Source organism: Oryza sativa, chromosome 3 (assembly GCF_034140825.1).
Source record: "Oryza sativa Japonica Group chromosome 3, ASM3414082v1".
In the NCBI taxonomy this organism is placed as follows: domain Eukaryota; kingdom Viridiplantae; phylum Streptophyta; class Magnoliopsida; order Poales; family Poaceae; genus Oryza; species Oryza sativa.
The window spans coordinates 18,394,114-18,407,426 of NC_089037.1; the positions used below are offsets into that span (position 1 = coordinate 18,394,114).

At 42.7% G+C, this 13,313-nt stretch overlaps 2 protein-coding genes across 2 annotated transcripts; both read left to right on the forward strand.

The window, feature by feature from the left end:
• The first annotated feature begins 2,447 nt into the window (after nucleotides 1–2,447).
• On the forward strand, nucleotides 2,448–5,340 carry LOC4333169 (uncharacterized). The gene is made up of 4 exons (XM_015777280.3): nucleotides 2,448–2,911; nucleotides 3,142–3,294; nucleotides 4,329–4,534; nucleotides 4,774–5,340. The coding sequence occupies exons 1-4, from the start codon at nucleotides 2,495–2,497 to the stop codon at nucleotides 4,979–4,981; spliced, it is 984 nt and encodes a 327-aa protein (XP_015632766.1). The 5' UTR covers nucleotides 2,448–2,494; the 3' UTR covers nucleotides 4,982–5,340.
• A 6,742-nt stretch (nucleotides 5,341–12,082) lies between these two features.
• On the forward strand, nucleotides 12,083–12,932 carry LOC4333170 (cysteine proteinase inhibitor 8-like). The gene has a single exon (NM_001417852.1). The coding sequence runs from the start codon at nucleotides 12,237–12,239 to the stop codon at nucleotides 12,606–12,608; it is 372 nt and encodes a 123-aa protein (NP_001404781.1). The 5' UTR covers nucleotides 12,083–12,236; the 3' UTR covers nucleotides 12,609–12,932.
• Nucleotides 12,933–13,313: the final 381 nt, after the last annotated feature.

A 13,313-nucleotide genomic window follows, 5' to 3' on the forward strand; every position in this document is an offset into this window, starting at 1 on the left:
ATGATACCCTATCTGGTTATTCAACGATGTGAGATGCCTTTTGTTCATAGCACAAATACTGCTCCTCTGCATACAGCAACAAAAATATTGTACAGGTTAAGAAGTGCTTTCCTAGGAGCAGAAAAATTAAATGCAGCCCGGACAATGTTAACGGCTGTTAAGTATCAAATTATCGTCATCAATATCTGCATAAGACCATAAATATAAAACATCAAACATAGTGGTAGGGCTTATTTCTAACAATTTCCACGAGTGTTGGTGTATACTCATATGCAGGAGACAAACTAGCAAAGTTGAGAGGAAATATACATGAAGGAGGAGGAGAATCAAACTCGTATCCAAACTTATTGAGTTTTGGACCTATAAACCCAATTAAACACCTCCCGGGCCAAACATTCATACCAATGAATTAAGGGGCCCAAAATGAGTATCTAGGCCAAAAACCGGAGCGAACGGAGCCATCCTGGGTTCGGGTTCGGCCGAACCCTCACGGAGGCTGTTGGCCTAGGCCCAAGTTCAGTTCGGTAGCAATCTGCTTCCCAATGATGATTATGGCCATTTTCACGGGTAGAAACTGCCCTAAGTATGGACACTTGGCAACACAAGAGAGAAGATGCTCTTTGGATGCTTGGAGCATCTCCACACTCCCAAGGCATTTCTCCACCTATAAATACCCCTCTCATCCACACTTGTACACATACCAAAGCATGAGCTGAATTACAAGAGGCTCTAGTGTACTTTATTGTATATTAGATTAGGGAGAGAGTATGGTAGAAGAAATCGGAGGAATTCCGGAGTTGTCGATAATCTCCTCTTACTTTTATATCTTGTTAATTACTCTGCATTAATAGAAATATCATTATAAGTAATTAATATTTGCTTACTGAGAATTACTTCTTAGTTAGTTTTTAATTAGCGTACGAGATTATAGTTCACTATAGTATATTAATAGTGATTGCTTTAGTGTTTGATTGGCAGAGTAGTTATTAATTACGTAGACGTGGTGTCTGGGTAATTAATTTCCAGTGGTTACTGCGTATCCAACAGTATGTTTGAGGTGGTATGTTTGAGGTGGGTGTAGAGGTGGTCACAGCTCTCAAGAGCACTTAAGTCCTCCCTGTCTAGGTACGTAGTAGAGCGACATCTGGGAACAGCGGGTTACCAGTGCCTGAAGTATTGCGTTAGGATTAAAATTAAGCTTTCCGTAGGCACTGTCTCTCACTAGGAAATCCTCATTGCCCTCTAACTACATTAGCTTTGTGTCTTTGGATGAACCTGACGAGGAGTTGAACTGACATGTTCCCTGTGGAAATCGATACTCTAGAATACTCCCGGATAAAGTGCTACATCGGTATATTTCGTACGCTTGCGGATTTTATCCATGACGTTAAGAAATTCCAACAGATAACACTTGCCGGGAGTTAGAAAATTTATGAGTACAGAGTACTCTACTTCATATCTGTGCATATAATGGCAGCTACAAAGTTTTAGTATATTTCTGTACTATTACATCATCATGATCGATGCAAACTTCGTCATGACATCATGAATTGATATCTACCATAGTAAACCTTTACACCACCAACAACAAAATCAGCCCATCCTATGTATCTCCATGATCATCTGCCCTTGAGCTCGTCCTCGCACTATCGCTCCTCGAGAATTCCCCTGCCCACGCACCAACGAGGAGCTGTTCCTGGGCTCCCTCCACTTGCTCTTAATCGACTCGATCTTCTCAAGAGCCTCAATGACTTCCTTCATGGATGCATGGTCGGCTCTTAGGATCACTAGACAGACACTTTGAGCAAGTAAAATGCCGATAAATTCTACCCTGTAAACTCTACCCTGCCATGAGCATGAAAATGGTGATTGCAAATTCCAAATTGTAAGACATCATTTTTCAAAACTAAATCACCAAAGGATACGCGCAGGTGGTAGGTCGTGCCGGCCAGCGTTCGAGTCCCAGACTCAACGCTCGTCCCTCATTTTCGAGACTGACTTAGATTAGTTCCGAGTAGATAATAGGGTTATTTTCGAGACTGACTTCGATTGGTCCCGAATAGATAATAGGGTATACACACGTACACGTTTAGTGGGACTGTGTGTTTCCCGCACATGTGAGGATACATTTGCGTGTGTTGGACGCGCACGCGCTCGTGTGTGTGGTGTTGCGTTGTGTGAGTGTGGAGTGAGTTCGTGTGTGCGTCGTCGTTGTACCCTTCAAAAAAAAAGTTTGAGAATACTGAAGACTGACTGTCTCGTGTGGTCAATCACACCACCCGTTCTGTTCACCTCCGCACCATTTCTTTCTTCCTTCGCCTGCAGTTGCAGTGAAAAATATCTGCGGCGGTTGGGCCCACGTGTCACTGACTGCAGTGCCGTGACCCAATTCCTCTTTTCGGTTAGTGACCACAGAGAAAGGAAAGCCCTTGGCCGCTTGCTCCCTTGTGCTTCTTGACCGGTGGTGGTGGGTTCTCCTCCCCCGCGCGCGGCGATGGCCGCCGGCCTCCTCCTCGGCGACGCCACCGCCCTGCGGGGCGACCTCACCGTCCGCGGGCCCCAGCTCCGCCTCTGCAACTGGGCCCCCAGGCCCCGGTGGCGGCCGCCCGGCGCCGGCGCGGCGGACTCCTGTTGTCTCCTCTTCCGTGCGCGCGCGCGCCGCCGTGGCCACGGCCATGTGGCCAGGTTTGCGGCGTCCGCTTCGGGGGCCGGCGGCGAGGAGGCCGGGGAGCCGTCGGAGGACGAGGCGCAGAGGGAGTGGGAGGCGGAGATGGCGCGGCGGCTGAAGGAGGCCGAGGAGATGGAGGAGCTCGAGCGCACCGCCGAGGAGCTGCAGAGCCAGGCCGCCGCCGAGGCCCCCGACGAGTCCGAGGAGGAGAAGCGCGAGCGCGTCCGCCGCGAGCTCCAGAAGGTCCAGCTGCCACCGCTCTCTTTTACTTAGCTTAGTATCTCAATATAATCTAACAGGAAAAACGCCATTACCAAATTGTTAACCACATCATTGGCGTTATGCCCACTTCCAGTTTACCATTTAACATGTTTTGTCACTGTATCGATAACTTTGCCTCAAATTGCATTGCATGCATTGCTCTAGTCTAGCTGGATTCCAACATGTATGTTTTTGCTATGGGGGGTTTGCAGGTGGCAAAGGAGCAAGCAGAGAGGCGGGCGACGGCGAAGCAAATGTTTGATTTGGGGCAAAGGGCCTACGGAAGAGGAATGTATGGCCGCTCTATTGAATTCTTGGAGGCTGCACTCACAATTATTCGCCCTTCATCGCTCCTTGGTGGGGAGGTAGCATATCACTCCCCTACTTGGCTATGTGATTAGTAATTCTGTTCATTTCAGGTTCCTTTATGTAGTTGGCTCATCAGTGTGTCTATAAAATTAATGTTCGGATATATTTGAGCTATAAAGAGAAGGAATACATGCTAAGTTACTTACACCAACATTGCCGCATGTCGCATGTTCTTCACAGCGTAGCTGTATTAGATGTTCCTGAGTGTTTGTTTAGCTTTTCAAACAACCTTAGTTGTTTACTGGAGTAGCTTATTATACGACCTTAGCTATATGATAAAATGGATGTGTAGTGACTTGTGGCAGAATGAAACCATTACCAATGAAAGAGATCATTGAAAGCTAGAATCCAAGATAGAGGGACATGATGTTTTTCAAATATGAAGGACCGGCCTAAGGTTCACAATCTAATATCCCAAGATTAAGAAGTCTTACAAACCATTAAATACATGATTGCTAAATAACAGTTAAAATGAAAGCGCTGATACCTCAAAATTTCCCAACAATTACCTTGTTATGTCTAAATATGTAGATTAATAAGTTTTATATGGTATATTGAAATAGCTTAAATTGAGCTTTAAACATATAAAATAGTTACTTTGTAAGAACAAAAAGTATCCGTACAGTAGGAATCACTAGTTTGGAGCTATTAAATTCAGGCAGATGTGGATGTTGACAACACATGATTGTTAGGTCTAGTTTACTGGAATTTTGGAATGTTCCATGGCTAAGTATGTTCTAAATGGCCTTAAAAACCAGTTATCTGTGGTCTGTGACCACAGCCTTATTTTTGGCCTAACCAATCAATAGAACGGCTGTTCAAAATGTGAAATGAAATGTTTACTTCATAGCAAGCGGGGCGATGGAATTAGTGTACACTTATTTGACCAAGTGAGCCTCATACTTTATAATGATAGATTCAAATATATCATATAACCATGTTGCCTGCTCCAGTGTTCCTGGTTTTGATGACAATAATTGATCATGCTTGTAGAATTATGGTGATATGTGATGTCTTCTCACACTTACAGATCCAAATTTGGCTTGCAATGGCGTATGAGGCCAATAGGAGGCACAAGGATTGCATTGCACTGTACAAAGAGTTGGAGAGTACACATCCAATGATCAGCATTAGGCGGCAGGCAGCGGAACTCCGGTACATTTCTGAGGCACCCAAGCTGAAGATCTCCAATGACGAGGTGGTCACAATACCACAAATTGGATCTAGTTGGGATTGGTTAGTTATCTATCTTAACACTTCAACTGGAAATTTCAATCTTTGTATGTGGGCGTATTTAGTTGGGCCATGTCTTCTGTTAGACATTAAAGTCTTCTGTTAAAGTATTGAGAAAATCTTGCCTTCACATTGAAGTAAAAACAAAGCCTATTTGTTTCACGACTTGCTGGCAACACCATGCTGTACATTACTCTATGCTCATAGAAATATAACGTGATGTATACTATCATGTGAATTAGGTACGCTGGAACATGGAGTGACAAAATCAAGGAGCAGGAGGACAAGAAAAGGAAAATGGTGGCTGCCAGCAGCCAAGTTGAACCTTCGCCAAATATCTTTGGTGACTTATCTTTCTTGCGACCTCCAACGGAATGGACAAGGAGCGCATGGGTGATTGTTACTTTATGGATTGTTTTGATTGGAACAGCAATCTATTTGCAAAGGTGAGGAATAACTGCAACTATGAAAGAAGCTACTCCATTCTTGTATATGAAGATGTCTTGCTGGTAAGGAGGCAACAATTGAAGGAAGCTAGCTGGGCGGATTTGGAGTTATACTTATGACTTACTACTAGATTGAAGGGAGATCTGGATCGTCTGCAACGGTGCAGCCTGCAGAGATTCACTGTGTGGACGGTAATTTGAATCGCACGCTATAGCTGTAGCAATGCGTTGTGGAAACAGTTTACAGTTTTAAGATTTTACGGCAGCAATGAATAAAGGTTTCCAAATCACCTTTCTTCATGTATGCTGTAGCAAGATTTTACGGTAACAATGAATACTGTTTCCAGACCACAGTTCAGTTAACGTATGTTGTAGTAGCAAGTTGATGTGAACCGGTCCTTGTAAATATAACGGTGGAGATGAGGCCCGTAGCTAGTCGCATCGCCGAAGTCCACAGCACCAATATGTTATATTTGTTAGTCAAAATTGTTTGTTTAAGCTTTCAAAATATACAAAACCATAATCCAAAACCACCTTAGAGGGTAATATGGATGGCATGACAAAGTTTAGGAGGTTGGATGTCTGATTTTAAAGTTCAGGGTGCTAGACGGACTTCCTTCTAAAGTTTAGGGTATTTGGACTTTTTCCATTAAATATTAGCTAAAAAACTTTAAATGGATTTATATGTTTTTTAAAGCAACTTCTATTGAAATTCTTTTTAAAAAATACAATGTTTAGTAGTTCGGAAAGCGTGCACATGGAAAATTAGATGGTAGAAGATGTGAAAGGGTAGATTTGAACTCTCCCAGTTCTTTTAACTCTAAACTTTAACTCTCATTTTCTCTTAGCACGCTTTTTAAACTATTAAATGATTTTAAACTATTAAATGATGTGTCTTTTGCAAAAATTATATATATAAGTTATTTAAAAATTTAAATAAATCTAATTTTTCAAATTAAATTATTAATATTTAATTAATTATATGCTAATGAGCTTTTCGTTTTAGGTGGGCTAAAAATCTCTCTCAAAAAGGAGATGGAAAGCAGCCTAGAAATCTTCGATACCACTACAATAGCAAAGACAGCATCAGTGGGCAACTTATCACTTGCAGCTAATTGTTCTAAATGCCCAACAAACAAGTGGCCTTGTTCTTTCGCTGTCGACATATAAATCGTCTATCGCTATAAAAAATAATTAGAACGTAAATATGAGCATCAGTATCGAGTTTAGAATTCAAATCCGGGTAAAGCTACACTCATTTGGCATGCCGTTTTATGTTTGTTAGGCATAAATGCCATTTAATAAAATACAGATAAATTTGTCAGTGCAATCATTTGCTCTTTAGCTATCAATATATCCGTACCTTCCTTTTCTTTAAGAGGGAGAATTAGGGGTGGACATAATTAGACCGAACCGAAGAACCGAACCGAAAAGACCGAGACCGAGACCGAAAAATTCGGATAGCTATTCGGTCCCAGCTAGCGAAAGACCGAATTTATTTCGGGCATTTCAGTTATTGGGCTCGGTTAACCGAAATATCCGAGATGACCGAACTGGCCCAATAGTCCTAGGAGGCCCAACAGGCCCAGTAAAGAAAACCCTAGAATACTCCCTCACAGGCGCCGCCTCCTCCACTCACGGTCACAGGCGTCACCTCCTCCCTCACAGCCACAGGTGCCGCACTCCGCTCTCCGCCTCCTCCGCCTCCTGCCTCTACCGCGCTCGCCGCCTCTGCCCTCTACCTCCCCCGCGCCGGCGCCGCCTCCGCCCTCCGCCTCCTGCCTCCACCGCACTGCGCCGGCGCTGCCTCCTGCCTCTACCTGCCCTCCACTTCCTACCTCCACTGCGCTGTTGCCGCCTCCGCCTCCAGCACCGCGCCGGGCGACGGCGCCACCTCCGCCTTCTGCCTCCATGGCTCCACCAGCGTCTCCACCTCCTGTTGGGATACGTGTAGGCTACGATAGCATAAATCAAAATTTTCTATCGCGTAAACCAGGAACCATGCAAGTATTAGATCATAGATCGTTACCACTCGACGTGCTGCGCAGCGGAAGAAGACGCTGAGAAGTCAAAGGAACTCTCGCGAAGTAGCGCGCGTCGATGTAGAGAAAGTAGTCGATTGCACCGGCTCGACTTTCTCCTCCTCGTGCGTTCTCCTCGCCATACTCCCACGCCGATCAGCACCGCAAACCAGCGGCGCCTCTACCGGTATCCACACGTATAGGGACGGAACGCCACACGCAGATGTGCTAGCACCCGCGCGCGGCTAGGGTTTTGCTCGGGGAGGGAAGTGACGGCTAGGGTTTCTCATGCGATGCAATGCCTCTGCCGGTCACACCCCTCACGAATATATAGGATCCATCACTCGGGCCTCCAAGGCCAGTAGGACTCCTATTCGGATCCCTATCCAAATTGAGCTCATATTGGATCTCCATCCAATCCCCTTATTCCGGCCCATTAAGAGTGCGACCCTGTAGATTCATGTATACTCGGCTGTAACCCGAAAACTCCCTTTTGGTCCACGCATCAACAGCGGCCCCTAGCAGAACGTATTGACCCACCGGGCATACATAAAGATCATATCGGCTGAACCTCTAGTGTATATATGTATGAACCCCTTTGCCTCACGATATCGATTAAGCTCAAGGCTAGATATGTGCCATCCTCTAATAGCTCAATCATTCACTCGAACCTGTTGATAAATTATATAACTTGTGATTGACTCCTCAATCACCTTTGGCATGGCCATGCACTTCCATAATCTACAACATCGAGGGGCCCAGAGATATCTCTCCATAGGAGGGGCAAATCCCATCTTGATCATTCATATCCCACTACATGTTTCATAGCATACCCAAAAACTACTTTTATAACTATCCAATTACGGAGTAGCGTTTAGCAGTCCTTAAGTAAGTTACTACACATGTTGGGAACCATGATAATCTCAGGTCTAAGGATTCAACACCAACACTAAATGAGATCACTGATGACACAACACATATGGCTTTTGCAGTGTCTCTTGTTGGGTCTATCCAACAACATGTTCACTAACATGTGTCCACATTATTAATTTGGTATCTCTATACCATGATCCATGAGACATGATCATCAATTAATACATGTGTTGATCATCTAAACATATTTGTTCCACATATGATATTTGATTAGGGATCCTTTAGAAATAGCAACACACAACATAAAGAGTCTCATGAAAGAATCAGATATTCATTAACCAATAATGAGTTTATCTATTTTAAGGAACAAAGTCGGATAAATATGTAAACATAGTGTGTGATACAATCATCTCTATAATTGCCTCTAGGGCATATCACTAACACCTCCATCTCGCCGTGTGCCGCCTCCAACCCGCCCGCCTCCGTCTCCATTGCCGTGCGCCCGTGCGCTAGCATCCAGCCCACCGGCCTCCGCCTGCATCTCCGCGCGCCGCATCTACCGGGCTGGCTATATCCCGTAGGCTGAAGCTGAAGTGGCTGTGCAGTGTGCACCAGTTGTTGTTCGATTTGCCGATTTCTTTTCTAAATCGTGTTTGATTTGCTTCTATTTTTTTTGTCTAAATCGTGCTCGATTTACCGGTGACATCAATTTGAAGTGTGTTATCTATGGCCTAATTGCTTGATTCATCGATCTTGTATCAATTTTTTGCCGATTTAAACTTTTGTTAGTGTTAGTTCGGTCTATGACTGAGACCGAACCGAACTAACCGAAGACCGATTTTCTCGGTCTTGAGTTTTGTTGGGGACCGATCGGTCTTGAGATTCTAAAAACCGAATTTTCAAAAATACCGAGAAACCGAACCGAATTTGAATTTCTAGGTCTAACCAAATACCCACCCCTACGGAGAATGGTTATTGTTTCTAGGTACGAGAATGCAACGATTTTCTAGAAAAAAAATGTGTAGTTTTCTGAAAAAAAAGAAAAAAATATATTCTGAAAAACTAAAGTAAAAATTTTACTTACAGCGACGTGATAAATATTAGATATTCAATTTTTATTCTAATTTTAAGTTTTCATTGTGATTTTCGCCGTATATTTTTTCCGATTCCAGCGTAACAACATGTTACCTTGGGTATCTTTGATTTGACATACAACGAGAGATATTAGGGGCCTGTTTAGCATAGCTCTAATTGGACCTGTAGCTCAGTCAAACAATTTCAGCTCCACAAAAATGAAAGCAGGACTAGGTGGAGCTCTCTCACAAAATAAACTAGAGAGACGGAGCTAGGTTTAGACAGCTCCACGACTATACTCCAGACCCAACTGCTGAAGCTAAATTTAGGAGTTAGTTAGAGCTCTATAAACATGCCCTATCACTACTATTCTATTCCTAATTGACCTTAAACCTACGCCAGCTGGAACCAATAGCTATTTTAATTTGTAGCCAGCTGGAATTACTCCTATATATATCGAATTAAAGTAGCGTAGCATAAGTAGTAGGGATGGAATTTATTGAATCTGACGAAGACTACTTGGCCCATCCTTTACGGCCCAGTATCACTCGCTTTCCCTGGTCACAATCCGGCCGACTTGCTGTTTGTTTGCAACTATCAAATGGTTTTGGATCCTTAGTTCCTTACCCACGGTTCTTCTGCCGACGGTGTGCATATGCATAGGGCATATATCTGCGTCCCATAGACTGATATACCGACGTAGTCACACTATTTTGACCAGTTTTTTTCTTGAAAGGAGCATTCAATATGTACTCCTATATAGTCAAATTTTGATCCTAACGGAAAGTGGCTGGCGTGTGTCAAATTGGGCATAACCAAGATATATAGTACTTGAAAATTTTGCGCTGCTAATGAATAATAAACAAAAAAAATGCATGTGATGCACGCGGCTAATCTGGAACGGAAGATTTCTGTTGGCCACTTGGCCAGCGAGTAGAGAATAAGGAAATTGTCTACAACAATCCAATTACTCCCTCCAACCTAAAATTCAATCACTTTTTTAATGCATTATGGATCATAATATGAGATGTACGTAGCTGGGATTATTATGCTGATATAAGAGAGAAGAAAGGGGAGATAAACACCAAAATGCTATTTCGCAGGCGCCCACACGTCACGTGATCAACTCCTCCTCCTTTTTTTACTGCCTTTTCTTTTTATGACACCATGTGCTTTTCTCTTTTCTTTAAAAGTCTATACACTGAAATATTTGTATACCAAAATTTTATATGCAGATTTGGATTCAAATATTCTTTTTTCTTCTTTAAGCTTATTTTTATTTGTTTTGAAAAAACCATTCGACGGAAAAGTGAAGGGGTCTACAACCACGCATAGAGGTATGGGGGTGGGGGGAGAGGGGCGTAACAGAGCGCGGTGTGTATTATAAACACCCTTCCTCCTCTCCCTATGTATTATTTTACGGTTAACAATCTCTCAATAGTCTTTGTTGTCTCAACTATTGTAAGTGCATAGTTTCAAAATAAAGGGGTAGTATGTAAGATCTCATAACATAACTTGTCTTTGACCATGCTCTTATTGGCCAAATTGAAGTAATTCCAATACTACTTGAATCTGTTTTCTTATTATTAGATCAAGCACTTCTTTATTGACACTTAATATACATATCACAAGTTCGCATATTCTATAGACATAAACGGCCCATACCTAATACCACACAGGTTATCATTTCATAAGATACGATATTTGTATCAAAACATAAGGATTTGAATTGGAGAAGTCTTTTCCCTTAAGAGGATGTTTTCCCTCCTTTTTATTTTACATCATCGAAATAGTTATTATAACTTTTAAACAAACTTGATAAGATATATTAATACATGATATATTACTCCACAAACTTACGAATGAAAATTCTACCCATATAAGTTAATTATTAGAAAACAAATATAACTATAAACAGTTCATTTATTGTATTACTTAAGAGTTTTTTTCTTCTTTTTTTTACAGCTTGTACATTCGAAATTAAACATGTATGCATAATGACGTATTTCAAAAAAATGTTATGACGATTTAGATGTTATAAAAGATAGGAAACACCAGTGTTAGAGTTGTGGGTGCAGCGCACGACCAAAGGTTCAAATCTTGATGACTTATCCACACATGAGTGTGGTTTCTAAGTATAAGATTTTAGTGGGGCCAAGTTTGTGTTGCTGGTCTTTGTTATTTTAGTGTGCATTAGGGGTACACTTACTCACCCGTGTCGAGAGTATGGTTTGCATGCAAGGGGTGGGTGCGGCTGTATGTGTTAAGGGACACAGTTAAGGACATGTGACTGTGAGTATGATATACGTGTATGACTACATGCGTGCTTGGTGAAAAAAAATAGTAGATATCAGAAAAGGCAAGAGGACATTTTTCTTTTTTTTTTAATAATAAGATTAAATCCCGGCCTTTGCTTAAAGAGCTACAGCAAATTATTACACCAGTTCAACCAAACTCTATCTAAACAAAACAAAGACATAAAAACACACTCCTTATAAAACAGCAGCACACACAAATACTAAAAAAAACACACTCCTTTCAAAACAGGAGCACACACAAAAACTTAAAACGCCAACCTAAAATAACGCATGATTATTGATTTCTATTTGTGAATCTCCATCTAAAGTTGGTGAAAAGCTATATAACCGTTGACTCAAGATTACGAAATGCAGTTTTTACTAGCTTAATATCATCATCACACTTTAGTAATAGAAAATAACATATCCATTTATATTAACTACGAACAAATATGCATGTCACGATCGAGTTACTTCACTTACCCCCACTGATAAAAATAAGTTTATTTATGGATTTCCGTGTTCAACGTTTTACCTTCCATAACATTTGAATTATTTTAGTGATTTGTATTTTTATTTTAATGCGTGATTTTTTTATAATTTTTTAAATAAGATAGATGATCAAACGTTGGATAAAAAACTCATAAATAAAATTATTTTGAAACGGAGGATGTACTTGTTAAAGAGGAATAGATGAAGTGCAGGACAACGGGAGACAGCAAATTGGCACATATGCCCGTTTTTCCACGAAAACAAAACCGTTTACTTGTGCTTTGTCCTCTTGTCGCCACGTCCCACGCTACTCCTTTTTAAATGCCCCCATCCTTCACGTGCATCTGCATCTTCATCTTCTCTGCTTGCTCCTCCCACACGCCAAAGCAATTTTAGCCCGTACCCCCCTGCATCCCAAGCGCCCGAAACCGCCTCTCCCCTACACCAATACCACCACCGCTTCCTTTCCGATCCGATCCCTTCCCCTCGATCGACGGCGGCCATGGCGAGAATCCCGCTGCTGCTGGCCCTCCTGCTCGCCGTCTCCGCCGCCGCCGCCGCGCAGGTCGGGGGTAACCGCGGCCATGGCCCGCTGGTGGGCGGGTGGAGCCCGATCACGGACGTGGGCGACCCCCACATCCAGGAGCTCGGCGGGTGGGCGGTGGAGCGGCACGCCTCGCTCTCCAGCGACGGGCTGCGGTTCCGCCGCGTGACGAGCGGCGAGCAGCAGGTGGTCTCCGGGATGAACTACCGCCTCGTCGTCTCCGCGTCAGATCCCGCGGGGGCCACCGCGTCCTACGTCGCCGTCGTGTACGAGCAGTCGTGGACCAACACCCGCCAGCTCACCTCCTTCAAGCCCGCCGCCGCGCACTGATCCATCCCTCCCTCCAGATCTATCTTATCTATGTCTCTTCTGCTCCATCTCGATCAGCTGTTAAATTTTCCCTGCCTAATCTCTCTCTGTTAATCACACATCTCATGTAATTCTCATGTATGATGAGCACAAGCTAAGTACCTGTACTTGTTCGGTCTGAGTTGTGTCCCCGTGTGTGCGGTTCAATCTTTTGCATGTAAGACAGCGAGTCCACACTTGTAATGAATTAGCGAATAAAATGGTGGGATTGGAATAATGGTGCCCATCTTAATTCCGCTGTTGCATTTCCGTCATGGGGGAGAGGAACAGAGGATACTCCAGCTATCTTCCAGTTTTGCTATTTTGTCCATATATATTTGTGCTTATCTTACACTTCATTAACCGCGAAGCCGTGACATCTCGTGGCATCTCGTTTAATTAACTTGTGTATAATAAATAGTTACTGAAGGATATGTACAACATCCTAACGCCCACACATCTACTTATGCAGTATACATGGACGATTCGACAGATTGGCCACCAATATTGCTTATAAGGGTTAATTAGGTTGCGTTATTTTTCAACAATTTTAAACTGTAACTTTCTCATTTTCCATTTTCATGGTTCCTAAATTACTAAACAGTACGTTTTATATGAAAAGTTTTATAAAAATTTCTGAAAAAAATAAATAAATATCTATTTTTAAGGTTGTAAATAATACTTGAT